General features: G+C 26.5%; 5 protein-coding genes across 12 annotated transcripts in view; 3 read left to right on the forward strand and 2 right to left on the reverse strand.

The window, feature by feature from the left end:
* Positions 1-1,219: 1,219 nt before the first annotated feature.
* On the forward strand, positions 1,220-8,841 carry LOC107071579 (mitoferrin-1). Of its 5 annotated transcripts, none has more exons than XM_089171758.1 (6): positions 1,220-2,132; positions 3,946-4,231; positions 4,329-4,553; positions 4,638-4,848; positions 4,944-5,136; positions 8,702-8,841. In XM_089171758.1, exons 1-5 carry the CDS (start codon positions 2,016-2,018, stop codon positions 5,134-5,136), a joined length of 1,032 nt encoding a protein of 343 aa, XP_089027884.1. In that variant the 5' UTR covers positions 1,220-2,015; the 3' UTR covers positions 8,702-8,841. The 5 variants fall into 5 exon arrangements, with proteins under 5 accessions (XP_089027884.1, XP_015186184.1, XP_089027886.1 ...); XM_015330698.2 differs by lacking the exon at positions 8,702-8,841 and adding an exon at positions 5,487-7,144; XM_089171760.1 differs by lacking the exons at positions 1,220-2,132; positions 8,702-8,841 and adding an exon at positions 3,101-3,243 and having other exon boundaries at positions 4,944-7,144.
* Positions 5,009-24,863, forward strand: HLH3B (Helix loop helix protein 3B). Of its 4 annotated transcripts, none has more exons than XM_089171755.1 (5): positions 5,009-5,136; positions 12,809-12,915; positions 20,727-20,954; positions 21,854-22,065; positions 22,451-24,863. In XM_089171755.1, the coding sequence occupies exons 2-5, from the start codon at positions 12,880-12,882 to the stop codon at positions 23,391-23,393; spliced, it is 1,419 nt and encodes a 472-aa protein (XP_089027881.1). In that variant the 5' UTR covers positions 5,009-5,136; positions 12,809-12,879; the 3' UTR covers positions 23,394-24,863. The 4 variants fall into 4 exon arrangements, with proteins under 4 accessions (XP_089027881.1, XP_015186181.2, XP_015186183.2 ...); XM_015330695.2 differs by lacking the exon at positions 5,009-5,136 and adding an exon at positions 10,461-10,597; XM_015330697.2 differs by lacking the exon at positions 5,009-5,136 and adding an exon at positions 17,709-17,759 and having other exon boundaries at positions 12,821-12,915.
* LOC107071580 (protein SPMIP1) lies at positions 7,300-9,227 on the forward strand. Its single transcript, XM_015330699.2, has 3 exons — positions 7,300-8,605; positions 8,702-8,862; positions 8,945-9,227. Exons 1-3 carry the CDS (start codon positions 8,411-8,413, stop codon positions 9,174-9,176), a joined length of 588 nt encoding a protein of 195 aa, XP_015186185.2. The 5' UTR covers positions 7,300-8,410; the 3' UTR covers positions 9,177-9,227.
* LOC107071581 (uncharacterized) lies at positions 9,221-10,638 on the reverse strand (the record flags this gene model as incomplete). The annotated part of the gene is made up of 5 exons (XM_089171670.1): positions 9,221-9,451; positions 9,527-9,704; positions 9,781-9,983; positions 10,058-10,260; positions 10,350-10,638. Coding segments are annotated over 5 exons (1,104 nt in total), but the record flags the coding sequence as incomplete, so codon positions are not given.
* The window catches only part of LOC107071566 (ADP-ribosylarginine hydrolase CG3568), a 58,225-nt gene continuing 55,954 nt past the window's right edge, over positions 24,438-26,708 (reverse strand). Inside the window, exons 4-5 of the mRNA XM_015330667.2 lie at positions 26,427-26,683; positions 24,438-26,368 (exon numbers count right to left, since the gene is read on the reverse strand). Coding sequence (XP_015186153.1) covers positions 25,760-26,368; positions 26,427-26,683 — 866 coding nt within the window. The 3' untranslated portion in view covers positions 24,438-25,759. The remainder of the gene's footprint in view (positions 26,369-26,426; positions 26,684-26,708) is intronic.

A 26,708-nucleotide genomic window follows, 5' to 3' on the forward strand; every position in this document is an offset into this window, starting at 1 on the left:
CAACTAGCGGTACTAGCTATTACTTCATCTTACCGACTGGTAATATGTGCTGCCATCTAGCGGTACTAGCTAATTTGAAATAAGTTGGTGGGGCGACGATCGCACCGTCTTCTTGTCAGTGACATACACGCATGATGCCCTTGTGTTTATATTATCAATAATTCAACGTAAATCTTTAATTGTATATATATTTGATGATATATATTATCCAGCAGCAATGTACAATTATTAAATATCATTTTAAATGTAATCTTATCAGTAAATAGTAAAAGTAAAACAATTAATCAGAGAAACGTATCATATTTCGATACGTCGTTCTTGTGGTTTCGAAGAAGAATATTACATAATATTTGATCATTATAGATAGATTCATATAGACAGTATTAATAAGCAACTATTTTAAGAACAGGATTCAAAGATTTAATAAAATTTATAATTGTGTATATTTTATACGATAAAACGATAAGAATATATATTCAAAATTTCAATACGTTGTTCAAAAGAAAGACAAAAATAATACGACACAATGACTAAACTAAAAAGAGAAAGGACATAAAAAAATTAATTTAATTTCATCATAAAAAATGTATGCACAATGACATCGTAGGTTTTTCCAAATGAAAATATATTCCCTATTACGCCATTTGTTTGCTTCTAATATGAGTCAGACAAATCGTTGGATTGGATAATAAGCGTCTTTGATTACCGGTAGTTACGATTGATTACGAAAAAGAATAGCATATATATATATATATATATATACCTCATATATATACATGTCTCTCTTATACTATATAAAGAAACAAGCAGGATTCGACAATAAAAATTAATTTATCAAAAGTAATGGAATTAGAAAAGAATTTGACGCAGTTATTGACCGCGAGTTTGTAGACACGGACAAGCGTCCTCTATCCTTTAAAGAAGTCAAGAAGGATAAAAAATATACATATATAACGGAGCACATGTTCTTCCTTTGCTATTCATGTATATTATGTAGTATATACGTATATATTATGTATGTATATATATATATATATATATACGTAACTATGAAGAGAGTGTGTGTGAGAGAGAGAGAGAGAGAAGAATCTCTGCCACCATTTTGATTTTCCTTCTCTTTTCCTATCATTGATGGCTCACGTGTCACGACCACGTGGTCGAGCACGACGCATGCGTGGCACGTGCTCCTACCTAACCTCACTAACTTGACGGTCAGCGATCATTTATGATCGCGTTGAGTGTTACGAAGGAGGTAGAGTTAACGTCAGATCTATCGACTTTTTTTGGGGGAATAATTTTCGTTGAAATATTCCTTTCTATTCTTATCATACATTTATATTGATTTATTAAATGCTTCATAAATTTTTCTATGATTTCGATGCACGAAGAGGGAATTGTAACAGCGAATTCGAATATTCAAGGGTAGAAGAACCTTTTCGATTTTGACGTGGGGGTTTTTTTTATTAAGATACGATCAACGAATACGAGTTATACGAATCGATTATTTAATTTATCGACAATTTTCTACGACATATTAGCTTTATTTTTTTCTCCCCCACAGAATCGACAATGGCAAGGCCGACTAAAAGCAGGATTGTCGTAAGATAACGCGCGAAAAGTGTCCACGTTTTTCAAGGTTTAAATCATCTCTATGTGTGTATAGTGTTACTATGGACAACTCAATTCATTTATCGTTTCTTAAATCTTATTGTTAGAAGAACGAGGTGGACAAAGAAAACAAGTATCAACACGAGTGAACGAATTTGTGCGCGCGTATAAAAGAGAAAGAAGAGTATAAGAGAGAAAAGAGAGAGAGAGAGAGAGTGTGTATGTGTGTGTGTGTATGAGAGAGAGAGAAAGAAAGAAAGAAATAGTTAAAGAGGGAGAAGAGGACGAGAGGGAGAGAAAAAGAGACGAAGAGGGAGAGCAGATTCAGTGGATAGTGCGGTAATACCGCGGCACGACCGAAAAGCTCAGGAAAGATCATCGTGGTTTGATATTTGCATTTGAACAATATGAATATTGAAGATTACGAAAGCTTGCCCACTACGTCGGTGGGTGTTAACATGACGGCCGGTGCTTTGGCTGGAATCATGGAACATTGTATCATGTATCCAGTTGACAGTGTCAAGGTAAAGTAATTGTATATTTGCTCCACGTTTTTTCCCTCTCATAGACTATCTTTTACATAACCTCAATGTATGTACTCTTTACTATCTCGGCTTTTGATACACTTGTCATGTAAGAAGATTAATTGAACATAAATAACTTAAAAGACCTTTCATTATGCATTAGTATTTATCTTGATTATAATTGTATTTAAATAAAAAAAAAAAAAACCAAAAATATAATTGTAACAAAGTGTCGTTATGCAAACATGTGTTTTCTCATAACGTTCTAAATTCCATATTTTCTTAGAACTTATTTTAAAATGTTTCCCAACGTTATCATTAATTAAATATGATAAAACATTCCATCAGACGTCTTACAAAAGTCAACTTTTTCCTACCTTTTTATTTTGCTGAAATTTATTGTCATGAAATAAAGATATTATAATTATGCATGGTATGTATGCATTGTAATTTGAATTACCATTTTTTTTTTAAAATTCTCATTACGTATAGTAGATTATGTAAGGTAAAAAAAAAAAAAAAAAGAAAATACTTTCGATTTCTTGCATATGTATGTATATAAAGTTAATAATTAATATTATTATATTGCAAAAATTTCCATTTAACCTATTATTTGCTTTCAACAAATAACAAACAATTTCAATTGATTATTTATATTACTTATTGTTTGTAAACAAATAACATATAAATATTTCATTAAATTGTGCATATATTTTAACTTAGAATTCATTCAATTGAATATGTTAATCAAACTTATTTACATATTGTTTTTTCATATTTTATATTATTCAAGTCATCCATTGTAATTTGGTTATATTGCTTAAAAAAAATATTTATGTACAATTATACATCTAAGATAATTTTTGAATGATGAATTATAATGATAAGATATATAAGAGTTTCATTGAGGGTCTATCAACCCAGTAATCATTATGTAACATAGCCTGTCTGTCAGTGTCTATTGCAGTAGATCTATTTCTGATCTGGTTTACAGCTTACAATCTCTGCTTCAAGTTTGTTTAACCATCAGTGATAATATTTGAGATAACATTCATTAATAATGTATAATATTACATATCTTTTGAAAAACACAGAATTAGTTATTATATAGGTTAAAAACAGATATTTTTCATTATGTTATTGTTTATAACAAATAGGTTATAATATGTATTTGTAATTCATTTTGACAATTATTCTAATTCATTTGTTGGTTATGTTTATAAATAATTCCATTTCTGATCTGGTTTATAGCTTACAATCTCTGCTTCAAAAGTTTGTTTAACTATCAGTGATAATATTTGAGATAACATTCATTAATAATGTATAATATTACATATCATTTGAAAAACACAGAATTAATTATTATATAGGTTAAAAACAGATATTTTGCATTATGTTATTGTTTGTAACAACAAATAGGTTATAATATGTATTTGTAATTAATTTTGACAATTATTCTAATTCATTTGTTGATTATGTTTATAAATAATTCCATAGATATATATTAATCAATGATATTTCATTAAAAATTACTTCAAAGTGAATTATACATTATTTAACATAGTAAGTCAAAGAGAAACTTGTTCAAATGTTTTATTATTCGAATGAAGAATTGATAACTACTACTTGCACGTATTTGTCAGTCATGATTATTCGAAACTCTTCATTCGACATTAAGTATTATATATGTACATTGTTACGTTATTTTAAAATTTGCATTTTCAATCAAACGAATGAATGAATGAATGAATAAATGTATAATTTAAAAAGAATTAATATGGACATGTATTCATAATAAATGAATATTTTGTAGACCAGAATGCAGGCCTTGATTCCAGGCCCAGGTGGAGGAGGAGGAGGAGGAGGAGTAGGAAACGTTCTCCTTCAAATGATGCGAAATGAAGGTTTGTTAAGGCCATTTCGAGGAATGGGAGCAGTTGTTGCAGGAGCTGGCCCAGCACATGCTTTGTACTTTTCATGCTATGAATTTTTGAAAGATAAATTTATGAGTGCTAAACCACAATTCAATCATTTCGTGTATGGTGCAGCTGGTTGTGTATCGACAATTCTTCATGATGGTGTTATGAATCCAGCAGAAGGTTAGTTATATATACAAATATAAGAGAGAGTGTAACTATGTTCTTTTTATTGTCTATGAGATAATTTACCTAACACGTTCTATTATACTTGTTACAGTGATTAAACAACGATTGCAAATGTATAATTCTCCTTATAGAAATGTTATCAGCTGTATAAAACTTGTATATAAAAGAGAAGGTATACGCGCGTTCTACAGAAGTTACACAACTCAGTTGGCTATGAACGTGCCTTTCCAAAGCATTCATTTTATGTCTTATGAGTTAGCACAATCTTTAACAAATCCAAATCATTCTTATAATCCTCAAGCACATATGATTTCTGGTACATATATACATATTGTTATTGTTATTATATATTATATATTTATATTAGATAAGATATTAATTTGTATATTGAATATAACAGGTGCTATGGCTGGAGCTATAGCTGCTGGGTTGACAACACCATTGGATGTTTGTAAGACATTATTGAATACCCAACAAGGTAATGTCAAAGCAAAAGGTATGATTGACGCTGTTAAAGAAGTTTACAGGTTGGGTGGTATCAAAGGATTTTGTCGTGGAATGAATGCTCGTGTTCTTTATCAAATGCCAGCCACTGCTATTTGTTGGACGACGTAAGAGAATGATTTATTTATTTATTTATTTCCACATGTTATTTGTTATTAATGATATTTCTTCATTGTTACGTTTAATTCTGATTCTTCTTTAGATACGAATTTTTTAAATATATATTGAGAAGCAAACAAGAAGATGGACTTAGCAAAGACGTGGATGAAAATTCATTAAGTGGTTTAAATCAAAGTCAACTATCTACCTCCAGAAGTAGTAGTTTTCAAGGAACAGGATTATACTTTCAGAATAATGCTCACACTGCTGGTGTATTAATAAAAGCGAGAAGTTAGGTATGTTTGATAATACAACAAAAAACAACTGTTTATATTGATAAACTGTTCAAATAAGGCCAAATGAGAGCCTATTTTTATATATTTCAAGAGTTTATTATTAGTAAATAGTATATTATGAAATCACTTGTCATTAATGCATTATATTATTATTATGTGTTTATCACTATCAACATGGACTGAAAAAAAGAAAAAAAAACAAACTGACATATTAAAATATTACTAATATTAGTCAAAATGAACAGACTTTACTAAAAACAACAAATGATATTAATGAATTCTTTATTAACATATGTAACAACACTCTTCTAACAGATAAACACAAATTATGAATTATTATTTTTTTTTAGCAATTATTATTCACTTCTAATTGTAAATCGAATGGATTGAAAATTAGCAACAGTTGTGTTGACTGTTCTCGAAGAATTTATATTTATTAATTGTTTTATCTAAAGCAGGAACTTTTGGATTGGAAACATTTTATAAATATTTTGAACACCGTGCATTAAACTCTAGTAAATATTATTATTACACTTTATAACGAATAATAATAATAATAATTATAATAATAATAATTATAATAATAATAATAATAATCTACGAAATGTTTTGATAAATATTATGTTTCTGGCTGCCATACTATTTGTATAAAAAAGATATTCAAGAGTTGTATTTCTTCTATTATTCTACTGTTCAGATGGAGTATTAATCTTTCATTTTATATAATAATTATATTCATGAAATGAGTTTCATTTGCTTTTAGAATTTGATTTTCTTTTGTGTATATATATATATATAACTGACTTCTCTCTCTCTCTCTCTCTCTCTCTCTCTCTCTCTCTCTCTCTCATTTATTCGTTTATTATTTATAATATGTATAAATTATGCAATGCACATTAATACATGTTTTTTTGGAATAAGTACCCAATTTTTATTTGGGTAATTAATTGTATTAAGATAAATGATTTAATTAATTAAAAAAAAAAAATTAGAGATAATAAAGTGTTTTTAGTAAACAAAACAAAGCAAAACAAACAAACAAGAAAAAAAAAAGTTAAATTCTTTAATTAATATTTAGCATAAATGGTATATTATCAAAATGCACATACTCCACTTGAATAGTTAAATTAAAGCATACATTTATAAAATGTATATGTAAGAACGCAGCCTATATTAAAACTGTAATATATATATAAACATAACAATTTTAAGAAGAAAAGCGATGATAGAGTGGATGCAAGGTAATCCTAAAAAAAAAAAAAAAAGAAAATAAAATGATACGCATAGTGTTCAAAATTTGACATAGATGATAGTCAAAAGTTTTATAGACGACGTTTTACCAAAATAACAATTACAAGCAAGGTGTTCTTTTTTTTATTTCAAAATTTTAACTCGATGATTACAATGATGTTTTTTTTTTATAAGAACAAAAGATTTAATTAATTTTTATTTTTTTTATGAAAAATGAACACTCCTCCTCGACACAGTTTTTTTTTTTTTAAATTAAATTGAACTTGCATTCAAATTGTCAAATAAAACGCTTTGCTACATTAAAACCTAGACCAATTAGGAATGATTGTAAATTGGTTATTTTATAGGCAAGTGTAGATAAGTAATATACATTAATAACATTAAGTGTGTACAGCATAAAAGGAGCAGTATAGGAGCAGAGGAATTGTTAGTTGTATAGCATTATGTATGTTTCATCTTGATTATCCAAGTACAAATGATATAAAATGCTCCTTAGTCAGATGTAATATAAATCAATCAGTATATGCATATAAATCCTGAAATTTAGCGCGCAATATTGCTTCCTATGGCTGTGATTACTTGGGTCATTTGATGTTGACTTTGAGAGGGAGTAATATCATGTGAAAACTCATATTTCACGCCATACGTATATCTAATATAGAACACAGTACTCTCTATGCATTGTTATCGATTAGGCCATTTGATGTTCAGAAATACTGTCAAGTATATACAAAAAAAAAAAAAAAAAAAAGAAAAATGGAAATATCATCTAGCAATGCTGAAGTACAGACAGAACGCAATAATACAAAATATTGCTGTATTCTTTTGCCGGCACGTATTAACAACAACAACAACAACCATATAACATATTTATATTTAGTTTATATTTCATGCGACTCAGTTTGTAACGAGGCTCAGTTGGTATATATTTATATATAAAATATCCTATCTTTCAAATTGGATGAAACTGCACACAGTGTGCAAAATTTGATTAAAATCGGTTCAGTAGTTTGGGAGTTCATTGCGAACGAACAACGTGACACCTAATTTATATATATTAAAGAAAGATATATACCTTCTGTTCATTAATTAACACAAAGTCAGTTTTAAAAGTTAATCATTTATTTGTAATATTTCTTTTTTTTTGTTCTTTTTTTGTAAGTGCTACTACTAAAGGATTTTATTTTACAGAACAGGAAAAAAAAAGGTTTCTTTTTAGAAAACATTTCTTTTGTGTAACATGCATCTAAAATTTGCACAAAGTTTGTTTTTAAGTGAATAACGGCGTTCTGTTATACACTTAAATTAAAATATATTTGGACGAATAATGTAAGTAACAGTATAGCGATATTCAAAATATATTTTATAGATTAAATATAATTAAGATCAATCGAACCCAAGTGTTTGTAAAAACATCGAGTATTTTTCTTTTTCTTTTTTTTTTGTATTATTTGTCTTGACACAACTTTTAAATTATCGACTGTACAAGTTTTTGTTCAATAGCGAATAAATTACTTGGATATATATTTTTAAATTAATTTCAAATGAACATTTGGGCATCTATAAAGTTGACAGTTTATTATTATTATTAAAAAAAAAAAAAAAAAAAACAACTATATATAGAGTATATATATATCACCATTGGTATTATTAATTAACATAAATGAATAAAATGTTAATTTACAAATACACAATTTGATTAATATACAGCAAGAAAACAACAACAACAACAACAACAACAACAACAACTATTAATTCTTTAACAGTGTAAATATATTATTCTACAAAGTATATGCGTTTGTATAAAAATAATTTTTTTATCGGTTCCTCATTCCTTAAAATTAATCAATTATAAACATCAGAGCATCGCAATATTATGAATATGTTTTAAACATGTATAAGTAGTATTATTTTAGTTTACTTTCTGACATAATTGTATTTTAAATTGTATTATTTATAATAATGAAAATTTCTTGTATAAGTGAGCGAGATATATATATATATATATATATATGTATACAGTATGTGCGACAATCGATGTCAGTTATTTCACAGAGAAAATTACAGGAAAGAAGAATATTTACGAATGAAATGGTTTATAAAAAATCAACAAAAATTGATAGATAATTTAGGTATTACTACAAAGACTACAGCACTAATGAAATTGAAAAGTTTTGAAAAAGAAGCATCCAAAAAAGATTATAAAATTGAGCCAAAAGTTTTGTATCGATTGATCTTTTATATAAACACATTACATTCACATGTACATTTTGTATAATTAGTAATTGACATTTGTATTTTGGTATTATTACAGATAAGTAAAAAATACATGCCAACGACATGGAGATCACCAAATATCATCGATGGTTCTGTAAATGTCAATATAATGAAACCAATTGAACGAGAAATACGTGATATTCTTTATGAACAAGGAATTCAAAGTTTTATTAACAAAGATCATTATTTTCATAAAAGGTTAAATTTAATTCATTTATAATATTTGATTGAATTGATTAAACAAAACAAAAGGGTTTGACTTTTTTTGTTTTTTCTTTAGATTACAGAAATTACCAGAAGATCGTTTTTATTTTCCTGATTGTACCAATTGGCTTTACGGATGGCGTCTCAAAGATTACATTTTACCTTCTATTAGTAAATTTGGTAAAAAATCTGTTATGCAGTCACAATTTTATCAACGTACTGCATCTTGTCTACAACGTGACCCAGACTGGTATCAAAATTGTCAAACAACTAATCCAAAAAATTTCAATGATCTATTGACTTATTAATTTTTTATTCTAACAATTCAATAATTATCAAGTTGTTTTTTTTATCATTCATTTGTTGTTTGGGAACAAATTGATTCGAAAGGTAATACAAATTCAGTTTGTTTTGGTAAAGAATTAAATACAAAAGTTACAAACTTATGAAATTCTTCATTAATATTATCATATTTGTCTTTTAACAATTTATTATCATTTTGATATGTTTCAATAGTTTCTTCAGCTCTATTCAACATTTTCTTTAAATTCGTTGTTAGGTTTTGCATATTACAGAGTTTCTTCTACAAATAAATAAACATTTAAATAGATAATATTATCATTGTATGTAAAATTAAATATGTATCAGTTTGTATTACCTCATAGTGATTTTGTATTTCCTGTTTTTCCAAATTACAACGTAATTTTTCAAGACAAAGCAAATACATGACATTAGTTAGATTTTTCATTTGAAGTTTTGCTTTTTGAGTATGCAACGATTCTGTTTTTTCCTTTTTTAATTTTTCTATTTTTTGATTGTTCTTCATACGTTCTTTCCTAAGTAAGGTAAAAATTAAATGAAATCTCACAAGATTCATTATAATAAAATGAATATTGTTAAAAAGAAAAGTACCTTAAAATCTCATTAACATCAGCTATTATATTTTCAATATGTAATCTACGAGTTTGTTCAAATTCATTGTAAAGATCGTCCACCATGTAAGACATTTCTTTACGTACTTTGTTCATCATATGTTGCGTCATTTCAATGCGTTGTTGTATTACAGCTTTTTGTATTTCTTTGTTACATTTAAAAACAACTTTTGCAAGTTCAATCTGTTAACAAAGTCATCATATATTATTATTATTTATTAACATGTTAAACAAATTGAAATTGTTGTTTAGTTCACCTGTAATTCTTTACGCATATCGCATTCCATGATACAAAGATATTTCTGCCATATTGTATGAATTTCTTCTTTAGTCATTTTAATCGCATGACGCTTTTCAGCTTCGCATAAATATTTGTCTTCGATCAATTGATTTTCAACATTTTTTCTTACGTTAGATTCAATTTCTATTTTGAATTTATTTAACAGATCATTTCCTAAAGCTGTTTTATACAAATATTTGACTTTACTTTGAGAGTAGGTATAAGTATGTGTTCATTTGAAAAATAACATTTAATAGTTTTATTATTACCAAGTATTCCTAAATGTGTACATTCTTTAATTATATCTTTATTTTCTGGTAAGCTTAAAACTTTCTTGTTCAATTGTGCACTTGGTGAAATCCAAAGATCTTCAGATATACATTTCAATGGTGGTAATAATCCTAATAATTTTTTTATTTCATCATGATCATAAACAAATAGTGTTTCAGCCAATGGTAAACCAAGACGAAGATTGACTTCCGTTTGCGTTGGAATTTCCTCTTTTATGGAATCTTGTGTAATTATTAAATACAAATGATTATTATTATTATTAATATTTAAATATTAATATTATATATTAATATAACTTACTCATAGTTTTCATTTTCTTGTGAATTTTTCTATTTATTTTGTAATTTTATATACAACATTCAAATGTTTCTTTTTTTTTTTGTTTTTTTTTTTTGACTAAACAAAACTAAATCTATAAAAAAAAACTTTTATTTGTTATTTAAACAGGAACGAACGATGCATATTGAAACAAAATATTTGATTATTAATTAACATAAGATTAAAAATGTTTTTTTCCGTAAGATAAGAATTACATTGAGGAATAAGGTTAGTTGATAAAAAAAAGATGATAAAATTCCGAGAATCAAATAATTGCATAATTAAAACTATCAAGTTTCCGTAATATGATTTAATAATTTATAAATGTTTAGATAGTTCCGAATAATCATCTAAGATAACGAAAAATTACATAGAATTCTATCAATTGTCTACGATAAGAACATTCATTGAGAATTCAATTTGAATTTCGCGCGCCGATGACGTAAAGGTTAAAAGAAGTATGGCTGCCGTCTGTCAATTTGAATTTAAATTTTCTTTATTTAAAACAAGAAATTAAATAAGAAACTAGTTTATATAAATACGAATAACATTAAATTAATAGTATTATTATTATTATTATTATTATTATTATTATTTTTATTGATATACATTGTAAGTAGAATTAATCTTAAAAAAAGTACTTTTTAAATTTTGTGAATCAAATGAGTAACTATTAATATTGATAAATTGAAGTCAAATGTTATCTAATAAATTCAGCTTTATTTTTTTATTATTAGTATGATTATTAAAATTGTAATAATAATAATAATAATAATATTATTATACTACTTATACTATTATTAATAGTAATAATTATAATAATAATAATTATTTTAAGTAGTATAACAAATTGATGAATTGAGGGCAGAATGTTATCTATAAACTCAGCTGATTATTAAATAATTATTATTTAAGATAGTCAAACAATCAGTAATAATAATAATAATAGTAATTATCTTTTAAATCTCAATTGGAAGTAGCTAAGGCCAGTATTTGTTGGTTGTAAGAGAAAGAGAGAGAGAGAGAGAGAGAGAGAGAGAGAGAGTGGTGGGGCACACATGGAAAGGCAAACACCAGCTAACGGAATTAATATGGGGTGTCTGGTTGACGACGATAACGAAAATTGATTTCACCCTTATACCCCTCTTGCTCGGGATATATCTCTCTCTCTCTCTCTCTCTCTCTATCTATCTTTCATCCTACTCTTCTTGGTACTACAATCCATACCAGCAGTATGGGGATTCTGTTCGAACGCACACTGATGTTCATGGGACACTGCGCAAACCAACTTGGGACACGCCTCTTTTCTATCGACACGCCCTTATTTCGTAGAACTTTCCTCTGATTTCCCCGTCACGTTCTAAGGATTTTCACTTCATACCTAATCATGATTATTATTATTTTTATTTGATCATCTTTTATCTTATTCCTTCTATTTTATTTTTCTTTTAGTGTTGGGTGTTTTATGTTGCATTAAAAGAGAAATAGGAGGAAAGAGAATTGAACTTTATTCAAGAAATTATTGTGAAAGTCATTTTATTTTTATAACCTTAAACGATGAATTATACATAATTATTGAGATAATTTGTGTATTATGAACAAATTATGTATGTTAAATCATTGTTTCATGTTTATAATTGAAAATTATTGATACACCCTGTATATGGACAAATGTTGTTAGTATCATAAATTATGATCAGTGATTTAATGTGTTTCGTTTGAACGTACACGCCATACGCCATACGCCATTTTTGAAAATGACGTTTCGTTTCATATTTTTCCCCTTTTCGAACAAACGTAAAAAAGATAAGAAAAAGAAATAAATATTAGTAATAGTTATTCGATAAATAAGCAATTCCTACGCGACATTTTAATGCTACGAATTTTATTCATTGTCACGCGTTCAAATTGAGCCACAAGTTTAACGCAGCCCTGTTGTGGGAAACCACAGTTCAAAATAGTTCAACCCCCGTTTGGATGTGAAAAGCACGTAGGGTGGATTCTTTCTTTTTTTTTCTTTTTTCAAAAGGGAAGAACATATTTTATCGTTCACATTCATACTTTTTTTTTTTTTTTTACAAACACACATTTATACAGTCATTTCCGTTTTTTGTTTCAGATTCAAATTCACAAAACGGAAGAGGATTCTTCTTCGGAAGAAGATTGCAATTTTGAAAACTACGTTCATGCATGTTCGTATGGATCTTATGGGACACCTTGTCAAAGGTTAGAAAAATATTTGTATTATTAATTTATTTATACACAAATAATTAATACAATGATCTCAGTTATTTTTATTTTTGATAAACAATTTGTATCGTATCAATCACTCGAATGGGTTTTTGACGAATTATAGTAAAAAAAAAAAAATAAAATAATATTAAAGGGAATTTGAAAATCCCTTCTTATGGGAGATTTTTTTTTTTCATCGGCACACGCGACGCCTTTTGGATGATTACCCGACACACGCACGTGCCGAACGTACGTCTCTTGAATTATTTTCAGATCAGTGCATTATACGTTATCAATGAAACTGCGGTCCACTATTAGTACTATTAAATAATTCATTGGGATTTAAATGACTTTAAAATGATCTTATTTTTTTAGAGGGGCAAGGGGATGAATAAGAAACCTTGATACGATACATTTTGACTCTAGTTGTCTTTTTTCTTTATAGGGTTGGTGTATTTATATTTAATCCGAAATCAATACAAAATATTATTTCGAACACAGATTTACATATGTGTCACACATTTTTACGTTTTATTTACATATTGGGATCCCTGGCAGGGGTGTAACGTAGCAATTTGACCTATCTAATCTAATTTTGAATTTAGCCACCAGATAGCGTATGTATTCAAGTGCTACAGATCCCAATATTTTTATTTTAATCAAATTTATGTTAAGCTGGGTTGGCAACTAATTCATTGCTGATTTTTAAAAGCCACCTATCGACAAAATCCGCAATCATTTATTTGCTAACCAAATAATTTTCAACTATTTAATGCAAGTCAAATCAATATCCATTAATAATTTTGGGGAATTCAAATTAAGCATAAAACAACACAAAATTTGTAATAAATATAATAAATAATAACACACAAAATAATACTACGAAAAAATATTAAAAAGTAAGGTTAGTTGTGTCATATGTAAATCTGAGAAAAAAAACCTGAAATAATTGAATTGTAATACAGCACCATCTATCGACAAATTACAGTATCTAAAGACCTAGATAACCTATAAATTAATAAATCCTTCAATTAGCAATAAAAAATAATTAAAATAAACAAAAATTTCATTAAAACCGGTTGAATAATTTTAAAGTTCATTGGACAGGAACAATGTTGCACTGAATTTTTATTAGTTATTGTAATTAATTCGAACAATCTTTTTATTTTTTTCTTATCTTCCTTCCTTTCATTTTTTATCTACTCAAGGAAAAAAGATATTTGTGAAACAATTAAATTTCTATTAGCCAAATCCCCTCAAGGAGAGGAAGTCAATGTGTAAACTGTGTAAAAAAAAAAAATACAAGAGAATCCTTGATTAATATACATTAAGGGGTGATATGAAGAAGGGAAAGGGAAAGGGGCAGGAGAAGAGGAGGAATGGGTGTGAGAAGGGCTGAGAAAAAAATCGTAGGACCCTTTTTGATTTCTGAGTCAAGTGGTGTGGTGGCTACCACGAAAAAGTTTGATTTGTTATACCACCATAGAAGTAAAGTTAGATAGAGGGGGTATATCATTATAGTTTTTACGCTAGGATAAATTCTAACTGTCCTCGTGTTGAACCCGATTAAAGTGATAACATCTTTGTTCGATGATGCGTAACGCTCATTCGTAAGCTATTACTAACATAAGGTTAGGTCAATCTGCGTGGGAGCAGCAAATTCGCGTTTAAAGTGGCAACATTTTCATTTTTGTTTTTTTTTTAGAAATGTTTTCTATTTTCTTATTATTTATATTTCATTTTTTTCATTTTGTATTTTTTTTTTATTTATTTAATTAATTTGAGACTCATTTGAATACCGTGTGTGCAATGGTAATGAACTATTATCAGTTATTTTGACTAAAGTATTGGCTTGAAATAAGATTTGTTTTTTTTTTTTATATATATAAATAGTATTTTTATTTGTTATTATTTTATTATTATTACTAATGTTTTAAAATTTATTTAATCTATTGGAGATTCATTTGCACACCGTGCGTGCAAATGAATGCGTGGTAATGAACTATTATCAGTTATTTTGACTAAAGTATTCGTCAAGATAAGAATTTTTTTTATTGTTCTGTAAATAGTATCTTTAAAGTTATAAAAAAAAATAAAATTTGGCATTTTAAACATACCAATATAATAAAAAAAAAAGAAGAACGAAATGGGACTCCTGTTCATCGTCTTCGAAAAAAGTTGTGGTTTTGTTGAATGGGTTAAAATAAAAATAATATTAATAATAATAATAATAATCAATGCATAGATAACGATTAGATTAGAAAATACTTTCGACTGTTTTCCTATTTGTTTTATTATATCTTTTTTTTTTTGTCAAACTTACGTCTATTCACGTGTGTGCATGTGATATGACACATCTTGAATGCACGTGTATTTCCATGGTATTTCCAAAAAAAAAAAAAAATATAAAAAATGATTAGAAACAACAGGAAGAGGTGGAGAACAGTTAAAATTCTTTTCCTTTTTATTTTAGTTTTTTTTTTTCCCCGACGATAATATGAACGTTGCAGAGATAAGCTTAAATTAGATTAACTTTGTGAGACTCTCTCATTCTTTTTTGAAAAGATACTTCGAAACTCGTTTATCGAAAGGAATATGTATATTGTTGTTTAAAAGTATAAAGAATTAATTAAGAGTACCGTTATTCTCAAAATTTATCATTAGACTGATAAGACTGATATGTTTGGGATTGTCTAGGAAGGTTTTTTTTAGTCAATGTGGTTTATATGACTTTTCTTATAAGAAAATGTTCTTTATTTCCTGTTTAAATACACTATCAATCTTGGTGAAAGGAAACTCCACTCGGAAATTGGAGGAAAACGATATTCCGTTGTTTATGTGAATTATTTGTTATTGTTATGTGAATAAATTTACTTCAAATTTTTTTAACTTTTTCAGTATTGTTTTGTGGCAATCCCCCGCCAGGGCTCTGCCCTTGGACCCCAATTATGTACTAAATATGTCCCCGTATTCGTAATAAAAAATAGTATAAGCAAATAGTGCGAGAAGTTGTCGATTGTCCACTCGAGTGAAGTTAAGCGCAAGAGCGAAGCGAGCTTAACTTCACTCGAGTGGACAATCGACAACTTCTCTCACTAGTTGCATAATATAATATTATTAGGAATATTATGATCATTGAACACATGCTGAGCCTTTTGAAATGTCATGTAAACACGAATCAATAGAAAAATATTCTTGGATGATAATAAAGTCAGCAGAAATCCATTAACGGTGGATTTCGAAGAGGACTGTACATTGAAACATAAATTCATTTTTTTAGGGTATAATATATAGTTTGTTTAATTAATTAATAATTATATATTAGTACTTTAATACATTCTATTGGATATTTAGGATTCTTTCAGAGTATATTTACAATGGATAAATATTATATATGTATTAACATACTTAAAATACTTTGCTATTTAATTATACTTTACTTTAGTTACTTTTAAACTGATATACTTTTGTTTAAATAATTGCATATAAATTAAAATAATGTTAAAATTATAATATTATAATCTTAAATACTATTTATTACGAATATTATGTTCGTTTTACATATGCAACCTTCGGAAAGTCATATAAACGTCAGACAATACTTCAGTTTAATGTTGGATTTCGAACACAACGGTACTTCCAATTAATATTTCGTACATTTAAACTATAAAAAACATTCCATTTGATTAATTAATAATTATATTAATATTCTAATGTATTCTATAAATATTTAGGATAGTTTTAAAGTATATACATTGAATAAAAATTGCATTCCTATTACCATACTTGAATACAAATATAAAATACTTTGCTATTTGATTACTTTACTTTAGTTACTTTGAAAAAAGTGTGTACTATAGTTTAAATAATTGTATATAAATTAAAATAATGTTAAAATTATAATATTATAATCTTAAATACTATTTATTAGGAATATTATGTTCGTTTTACATATGCAACCTTCGTAAAGTCATATAAACGTCAGACAATACTTCAGTTTAATGTTGGATTTCGAACACGACGGTACTTCCAATTAATATTTCGTACCTTTAAACTATAAAAAACATTCTATTTTATTAATTAATAATTATATTAATATTCTAATGCATTCTATGAATATTTAAGATAGTTTTAAAGTATATACATTGAATAAAAATTGCATGCCTATTACCATACTTGAATACAAATACAAAATACTTTGCTATTTGATTATTTACTTTAGTTACTTTGAAAAAAGTGTGTACTATAGTTTAAATAATTGTATATAAATTAAAATAATGTTAAAATTATAATATTATAATCTTAAATACTATTTATTACGAATATTATGTTCGTTTTACATATGCAACCTTCGGAAAGTCATATAAACGTCAGACAACACTTTAGTTTACTGTTAGATTTTGAACACGACAGTACTTCCAATTAATATTTCGTACATTTAAACTATAAAAAACATTCCATTTGATTAATTAATAATTATATTAATATTCTAATGCATTCTATTAATATTTAGGATAGTTTTAAAGTATATACATTGAATAAAAATTGCATACATATTACCATACTTGAATACAAATATAAAATACTTTGCTATTTGATTACTTTACTTTAGTTACTTTGAAAAAAGTGTGTACTATAGTTTAAATAATTGTATATAAATTAAAATAATGTTAAAATTATAATGTAATAATCTTAAATAGTATTTATTACGAATATTATGTTTGTTTTACATATGCAACCTTCGTAAAGTCATATAAACATTATTTAATAAAATAACTTTCATAGAGGACAACACTTCAGTCTAACGTTGGATTTCGAACACGACGGTTCATCGAAAGGTAAATTCATACTTTTAAATTGCAATATACATTTTTTTAAATTAATTAACAATTCTATTAATATTTTAACGTACTCTAATTATATTTAACACTGTTTCAAAGTATATTATATTGTATTAAACATTACATACCTCTTATTATTCATTATAACATATCATATAACATATCATATTATTTCGTTCATTGAATTTAAAAAAGAAAAAAATATTAAACAAATAAGATTAAGAAGAATACAGGTGAATTAAATAAACAACATTCAATAAAATAACTTTCATAAAGAACAATGATTGAATCAGTTTACTGTTAGATTTCGAACAGGACGGTACTTCCAATTAACATTCCATGCTTTTACAAAACAATATACACATTTCTTTGAATTATTTAATAATTATTTAAATAATTTAATACATTCTCTACTTTATACATTTAAAATTATTTAAACATATATACTTTAAATGAAACAATACATACCTAATATTAAACCAATTCTTATTATTCATCCTTGAATTTCAACAAAAATTAATCATGCAAATTTAAGACTTATTTTCTCATGGATGCCATTAGTCAGAAACTGGACCAAATTGAAATGGGATTACACGGGAAGTACTAAGCTTTCAAATAAAAAAAAAGAATCATCAAGATCGGTTTACCCAATCGACAGTTTTGAAGTAATAACAAACATAAAATAACAAAAATTACAGTCGAATTGAAGAATCCTTCTCCTTTTTTTTGAAATTGGTTAAAGAAACAATAGGAAGAACACCATTTAACAAAACTTGCTGAATGTTATGAAAAAACTTATAAAAAAAAAAAAAAACGATTTAATAATAAACTACAAACCAATGTATATATAAATAACGTCTAACGATTTGATTGGACGAAGAAGGAGAGACTTAAAGTAAGAGAAAGAACAAGATTTGTCTCTTATCACGTCACATGTTCCCTTTTCACGGATTCTCTTTTCTAAGCAGCACCAGCTAACACCAACACTAACATTAACACCAACACTAACACCAACAACGTTTAAAATGAGATCCGGTGATGGTTTGATAGTGGGAGGTTGGTTGGACGCGTGTGCGAACGATATGGGCTGGTCCAAACACCAGCTCCACCCATGCTCATCATTTTACATAGAAAAGTATGTGTGTATATGTGTGTGTCTCTGAGAGAAAGAGAACGAGAACGAGAGAGAGAGAGAAAGAGAGAGAGAGAGAGAGAGAGAGAGAGAGAAATAGAACTCCGCCCTTCCATACAAAATTTCATTTTACCAAAGGGTCTGGGTCTGGGTCTGAGTCTGAGTTCTGTTAAACCAGAGTGTCACACACTTTCTATTAGTCTAATCGTTTAGTTTCACCTATTCGGATCGAATAACTTTAGTGAACAATATAATTATTAAACAATTGTGATCGTAAAATTATTTATTGGAAAAATTGTTAATGAAATTATTTGATGGTTTTGTTAGTTTTTTTGTTGTTGTTGGAAAAAACAATCAATTTATTGTTCCTTTTATTTCGGTGTTAGATTTTTTTTTATATTTTTTGTTTGTTTTTTAAAGAAGGATTATTAATTCGATATGGTAAGATATTATTTATTAACTATTGTTGTTTGAATTATTTTATTAGGATTTTGTATTTTGTTTTTTTTTTTTAATGGACACAGATTTGTGAGAGTTCATTTTGAAAATGTGTTTGTTTAATAGAAAATATAATAATTGTATTTGTGTGTGTTTTTGTGTATGTTTTTGTGTATTATTTTTGGTATATATTTGAATAATATTACAAAAGTGTTCTTTACTATTGAATTTATTCTTATTCATTTTCTAATCTTATCTTTCGAAATATTCGTGTGGGTGGTTTAATGTGTAGTGGTTTATGGTGTTTTAATTTGACTATTAAGAAATAATTAACGTTGCTTTTTACATTGATTTTTATCAATGTTTCAATTAATTACATACAGAAAAGAAAAATTGTTTATAATCTAATATTAAATCAGTAAAATTAAAATATAAAATATACAAAATTGTGTGAAAGTGGGTGACACTTGGAATATAACAAAATTTAGACATTTATTTTATATTTTTTATTGAAAATAAATTTCTCTAAATTTAATAAATTGCAATATTTTCTATTTTATATTTAAATAGAAAATACATTACTAAATTTATTAAATTACAATATTTCATATTTTATATTTAAATAGAAAATAAATTGTTCAATTTCTAAATTTAATAACTTTAATAAATTATAATATTTTCTATTTTATATTTAAATAGAAAATAAATTACTAAATTTAATAAATTACAATATTTCATATTTGATATTTAAATAGAAAATAAATTGTTAAATTTCTAAATTTAATAACTTTAATAAATTACAATATTTTCTATTTTATATTTAAATATAAAATAAATTACTAAATTTAATAAATTACAATATTTCATATTTGATATTTAAATAGAAAATAAATTGTTAAATTTCTAAATTTAATAACTTTAATAAATTATAATATTTTCTATTTTATATTTAAATATAAAATAAATTATTAAATTTAATAAATTACAATATTTTATATTTTATATTTAAATATAAAATAAAAATATAAAATAAATTTCGATTTAATTTAAATTAATTTCATTTATTATATTATTATTATTATTATTATTATTTATTATAAATATATTTTAGTTTAACTATTATATCAAATTAAATTTCAATAAAATCGAAATGTGTGTTAAATTAACAAACAAAAAATTACTCGTCTGTTTAAAATTACATAATTACTTAATTTAATAAAAACGATTAATTTCTTCCTTCTTTTCTAAAAAAAATTAAATAAGAAACAAAAGAAAGTATAAATCGTAATTAGCATAATCATTAATTAAAATAAAAATAAATAACAAATAGATGATATTATCTTGTAAGTTGATTAAATATATAAGGGAATAAGAAAAGATTTGTTAATTTTCAGCCGATGTTAACGTACAATGGTTGTAACGGTGGAACAACGGAAAGTGACAATGGTTCTCCTGCTGAATCATTTTTATCTGGTGAAGGAGAACTTGTCGAAGAGCCGGGGGATTCGCCGGGTACACCAAGAGATACCGAAGAAGAAGCAACCCTTTCTGATGAATTTTATTCCCATGACACCGACGAGGAGGAAGAACAGGGAAGACGTCGCCGAGATCGAGCTAATTCCGTGAGAAAAATACACCATAATTAAGTTTAACAATATCTCTTTTGTCAGATTTTACTTTTTTTTATTTTTTTTTATTTTCCATTCGTTTCAAATCATAAGATTTTCCATAAGACAAATACACCATAATTATTTTCATATTTAATTTTTTCGTATCTTTTCTATCAAATTTTATTTTATTTTTTTCATTTGCTTTTCAAATTTTAGGCATTTCTATAAGAAAAATACACCATAATTATTTTCATATTCAATTTTTTCGTATCTCTTTTGTCAGGTTTTATTTTTTTATTTTTTTTTTATTTTTTTTTTTTATTTTCCACTCGTTTCAAATCATAGGATTTCCATGAGACAAATACACCATAATTATTTTAATATTAAATATTTTTTTTTTTTGTAAAATTTTATTTGATTTATTTTTGTTCTCAATCCAAATTTATTTATTTAAAAAAAAGTAATTATTATCTTATTATTTAATATTATATATAAATAATTATCCTATTATCTTATCTATTTTTTTTTCCAAGACTGTACAAAAAATACTGTAATTATTTTACTATTAACTTTTGTCTTTTTTGTCAAACTTTATTTTATTTATTATTTTTGTTTTTTTTTCAATCATAGGATGATTTCATTGAAAAAAAAAAAAGAAATACACCATAATTATTCATAAGATAATACTTTGTAATATCAATTTTTATCTTTTTGTTAAATATTATCTATTTAATTTATTCCTCATGCTTTAAAATCATCCTATTTTTAATTTCATTTTGTATTGTTTCAATTTATTTATATTTATTGTTTTTTTATTATTAAACATAAGTTGAGATACATATATAAAAAAAATTAATTAGTGTTGTATCAGTTATGATCAAATTGTATTATAATCGGCAATAATTTCATAGCTAGACGGCATTCCATCTTCTGGTAATGGTCAATTAGGTTCGCCCACGCTTAGAATAGGAAACGTGGGTGTTAGAAAATTATTTACTAACAGTCGTGAACGATGGAGACAACAGAACGTAAGCGGTGCTTTTGCTGAACTTCGTAAGCTCGTTCCAACTCACCCACCTGATAAAAAGTTATCCAAAAATGAAATTTTAAGGATGGCTATAAGGTTGGTATTACAAACCAATAAAACCCCTTTTAAGTATTTAAAAAAGTATTAAAAAAAAGTACTAATATTACAGTAAAATCAAAACAAACATCAAAATCATTAAACAGATTTCAACAATTTTTTTCTTACAATTCTAGTTTTGATTAAAATATTACTGTTTAAGTATTTATTTATTTAATTTATTAATTGTCAAATATAATATTATTATTATTACTTAACAATAAATATTATAAACTATAAATGTGTGTGTGTTTAATTAATCTTTTATACAAATGCAAAGTTTCAATAAATTTACCTCTTTACAAAATTGTATTATATATATTTTTCTTCATTTATATTTTTCATCAAATATTTATATATTGTTTATTTATTTATTTGTTTACAGATACATAAGATTATTAAGTAACGTTCTCGAATGGCAGAATGCTCAGGACCGAAATGGAATGTTGCATACTCAAGACGTCATCAGAGTTAAATGCGAGGGACACTTTAACAACAACAACAACAACAACAATAACAATAACAACAACAACAACAACAATAATAATAATAATAATAACAATAATAACAATCATAATGGTATTTCCAAATCAAATTCTTATCAGACAAAGTGTTCGAATAATTTAACGAAACAAGAGAAGCTTCAGATCAATGAGAATACAATGCAATACAGAGTGCATTATCTCAACCAACACCAACACCAACATCAACAACAACAACAGAGACAGCAACATCCTGTCAGTCATCATGGCGCCTGTGATAAGAATGGAAATAATTTGTTAATGATAGTACCAGCCGTATCATTGAACGAATTGTCGGTTTCTTCGGTTGATAAGCAACACGTTGAATCCTCTAACGTTATTTCTCAAGGTCATCATCATAGTTTGAGTAGTAATATGATTCGTTCGTCTTTATCATGTTCATCGTCATCATCCTCATCTTCATCATCATCATCATCTTCATCGTCATCTTCTTCTTCTTCTTCATCATCGTCATCGTCATCGTCACCACCTTCTTCATCGTCATCAAATCTTTCCAACAGGATTGTCAATAATTTTCCTAAATCTCAACAAATCAATTACAACGTGTGTTCTTCTAATAATTCTATGATAACCAATGGGAATAGTTCTAATGTTGGTCATAAAAGATTACTCAAAATTGAGAGACAAGAAGATGAACAAACTGGTATTGGTAGAGAGTGTAGATCAACGTCTATTAATTGTGAACAACATCCTGTTGTTCAAGTGCGTAAAAGGGTCAAGGTCACCTTTGCTAAAGATTCTACTGGTAATTTTCGTCAGGATTTTCGACACGTTGAAAGAAAGTGAACGTTTTAATTAATCAAAATATTACATGGACCTAGGAAAGTTTATGTCAGTTTCTAACCTTAAATTCTAAACGAATTACTTTGTAACAAATTTTGATTTATAAATCAATAAAAATTCATCGATTTTTAATTCAAATATAAAAATATAAATGTGTAGAAACGACATTACTTTCTGGTTTTCCTTAATAAGTCAATAAACGTTCATATTTTACTTTTGTTTTAATAAGAACAAATTAATCATACGTGATTATAAGATTGAAAATGAAAGAAAGGGGAAAATGTAAAACACTTTTTCCTAATTGTTTGACAAAAATTTCAATTGGATTTATTTATGATTCGTTTTCCATGACACTTTTTTATTTATTTTTTATACATATCGTGTGCACGTGACGTATTTGAAACTAGTGCAATTATAAATTACGATATAATATTTGAATTATAATGAACAATTTTAAGGAAAAGTTTCGTCACAACATTTCTTTTGATTTGAATTGTTTAAAACATTCAACTTATAATATATATATATTGTTAATATTAATAATACATTGCGAACGTTGAATAATATATTTTTCAAAATTATTTCATTATTTTTTTATTGTTGTAATTTACTTTGGTTTTTTTTTGTTTCTTGTACATTTTCGATAAGGTCGTGTGTTGATTGTTAATAATTATATTATTTATTTAATAAATCTTGGCTCGGTATCAAGCTATATATATATATATATATATTATACTAGGGGTGCCCCGCCACGCATTGCTGTGGCTCACAATCAGTCCAATACACACGTCTCTTTAAGTCAACGAATTACCTTATACCGCCATCTGTTAGAATGATATAAACTATCCTATATTTCAAGTTGGATGAAACTGCATACATTTTGCAAAATTTGATTAAAATCGGTTCAGTAGTTTAGGAGTCCATTGCGGACAAACAACGTGACACGTAATTTATATATATTAAGATATATATAATACTATTCTCTATTTGATTTTCTTTTGAACACAAGACAAAATGTTTATATAATTAATTAATTGAATTTTAGAATTTGTTTTTTTTTTTAATAAGACAACTTTTTTCTCGAGAACACACACACACACGAGAAAACGTTTCTTATTATTTCCAATTGATTTGTACACATCTAAGAATTATTCTGTATATTTGTATTGTGTATATGTATGTGTATAAATATTAGAATGTATTTCTTCATTCGTTTGAAAATTCAACGATCATTTTTCATTTGGAAAATACGACGATAAGACGAGATAACGATGCTTTAAATAAGTATATATATATACTATATATATAATACGTAATATATAGGTATATAATAATAATAATAATTATTATTTCGTTTATATATCACTCACAGTTATACCCTGATTGTTTCTCTTATTACAGGCACAAATTTCACATTTTTATTTGATATTTTTTCAACATGAGAGAAAGAGAGAAAGAGAGAGAGAGAGAGAGGCACATTTATTAATCTATCATCTTCAAAACGTTATCTAATTTTTAATCTTAAAAATAATACAATTTGTTAATAATCTCTCATTTGAATTTTCATTTAGAAAATATCAATTTTTTTTGTTTTGTTTTTTTGATTTAACAGGTCAACAACAACAACAACAACAACAACAACAACAACAACAACAACAACGATGACCACTCGACTCTTTTCAGTTTCTACACATCGAATTGTTTTATTATTCGATAATAATTAATAATAATTTGAAATAATGAGTTTAACATACATGGTGAATTGAAAGTGGGGGGGGTGGGGTCGGGGTGGGGATTTAATATTTGAGATAATTCATTTGAGAAACATATTGACACGAGAATATTACTAGTTTCGATTATTAATTAACATTTACAAAAAGAGTCGAGATAAATCTATTTAATTTTATATATTTATTTATATTCTTTTTTTATATTTATGTTTACGCGTTGCTGTGGCTTTTTTTTTTTATATATAAAATGTTGATTTAATTTAATTCTAAATGATAATGAAATACAGTAAAAAATATAAAAAGTAAGGTTTGAAAATATCTAAATAACTGAATTGTAATACAACGCCATCTATTGAAAACTTGCAGTACCTAAAGACCTATAGATAACCTTTATATAATAAATGCTAATTTTTAATATAATTTTAAACTATTTAATAAATTATAATAACATAAAAACAATAGTACTTGAAAAAAATATAAAAAGTAAGGTTAGTTTTGTCATATAAAATAATTGAATTGCAATACAACCCCATCTTTTGAAAAATTACAGTACTTAAAGACCTAAATAACCTCAAAATAAATGCTTAAATGTAAAATCATGAAAAATGGTGTGTTAAATCCTTCGAAATAGATATTAATTTACGTCAAATAAACTTTGTATCTTGTGCTGTCCCTTTTTTGACATTCGGATATTAACCTAACAGCAACGGGACGTTCTGCGTTCATTTCTATGGGTGGTACAGGTGTGGCAGGTCTACCTTCACCTTGACTAAATGCTCTACGTGGTGGCATGTCAAGAATACGTTGTGTTGATCTACATTCTAAACTACCTCGTTTACCAGTTGGATTATTCATGACACTGGCATAACTCGCATCGCTAATTCTTGAATTTCTTTTAACAGGAAGTTCAGAAATTTCTGTATAACTCGTACGAGATTCTTCCAATCTTCTTCCACTAGCGTTAGAATTTCTTTTATTATCGTTTTGTGTCATTCGTTGTTCAGCAATTCTCGTTTGACCGGTTTCTTCTTTGCTATCTGTTCGATAACAACTACCCTTTCTACGACATTTTTCATCATAATCGTCAGAATGTGTGCGTCGATTTTGTATTCGTAATTTTTCCGCGGTTCCTCGTAATCCAAGGTCTTCCGAATTGCTATGCCTTTCGACAAATTTCTTCGATCTTTCGTCAGTGTCACTGTGAAACACCTGGGACTCATCCGTTCGATGAATTTGCGATCTTGTATCCTACGAATACAAATATTTGTAACAAATTGTCAAATGAAACTGATGAACTTTTGATTACCTTGATTTTTGACGATCTATCGTTAAATTCCATATCTTGACTGTTTCTACGAACCCTTGGTGGATTTCTTTCATCCTCACTGCTACTTTTACTTATCCAAGTTTCTTCAAATTGTCGACTTTTCAATCTCTTCGGCCATTCATTTTCAGTTTTGAAATCGTACAATTCTCTCATTCGTTGGCTCAATTTGTTAGCTTTGTCTATTGCATCGTTTGGATCGTTGTTTTTCGAACGATTTAAATTAATCTCTGGTGAATCTAAAAAAAAAAAAAACAAAAAAAC

Source organism: Polistes dominula, unplaced genomic scaffold, assembly GCF_049000335.1.
Source record: "Polistes dominula isolate Pdom_NZ unplaced genomic scaffold, Pdom_raw_medaka contig_84, whole genome shotgun sequence".
In the NCBI taxonomy this organism is placed as follows: Eukaryota; Metazoa; Arthropoda; class Insecta; order Hymenoptera; family Vespidae; genus Polistes; species Polistes dominula.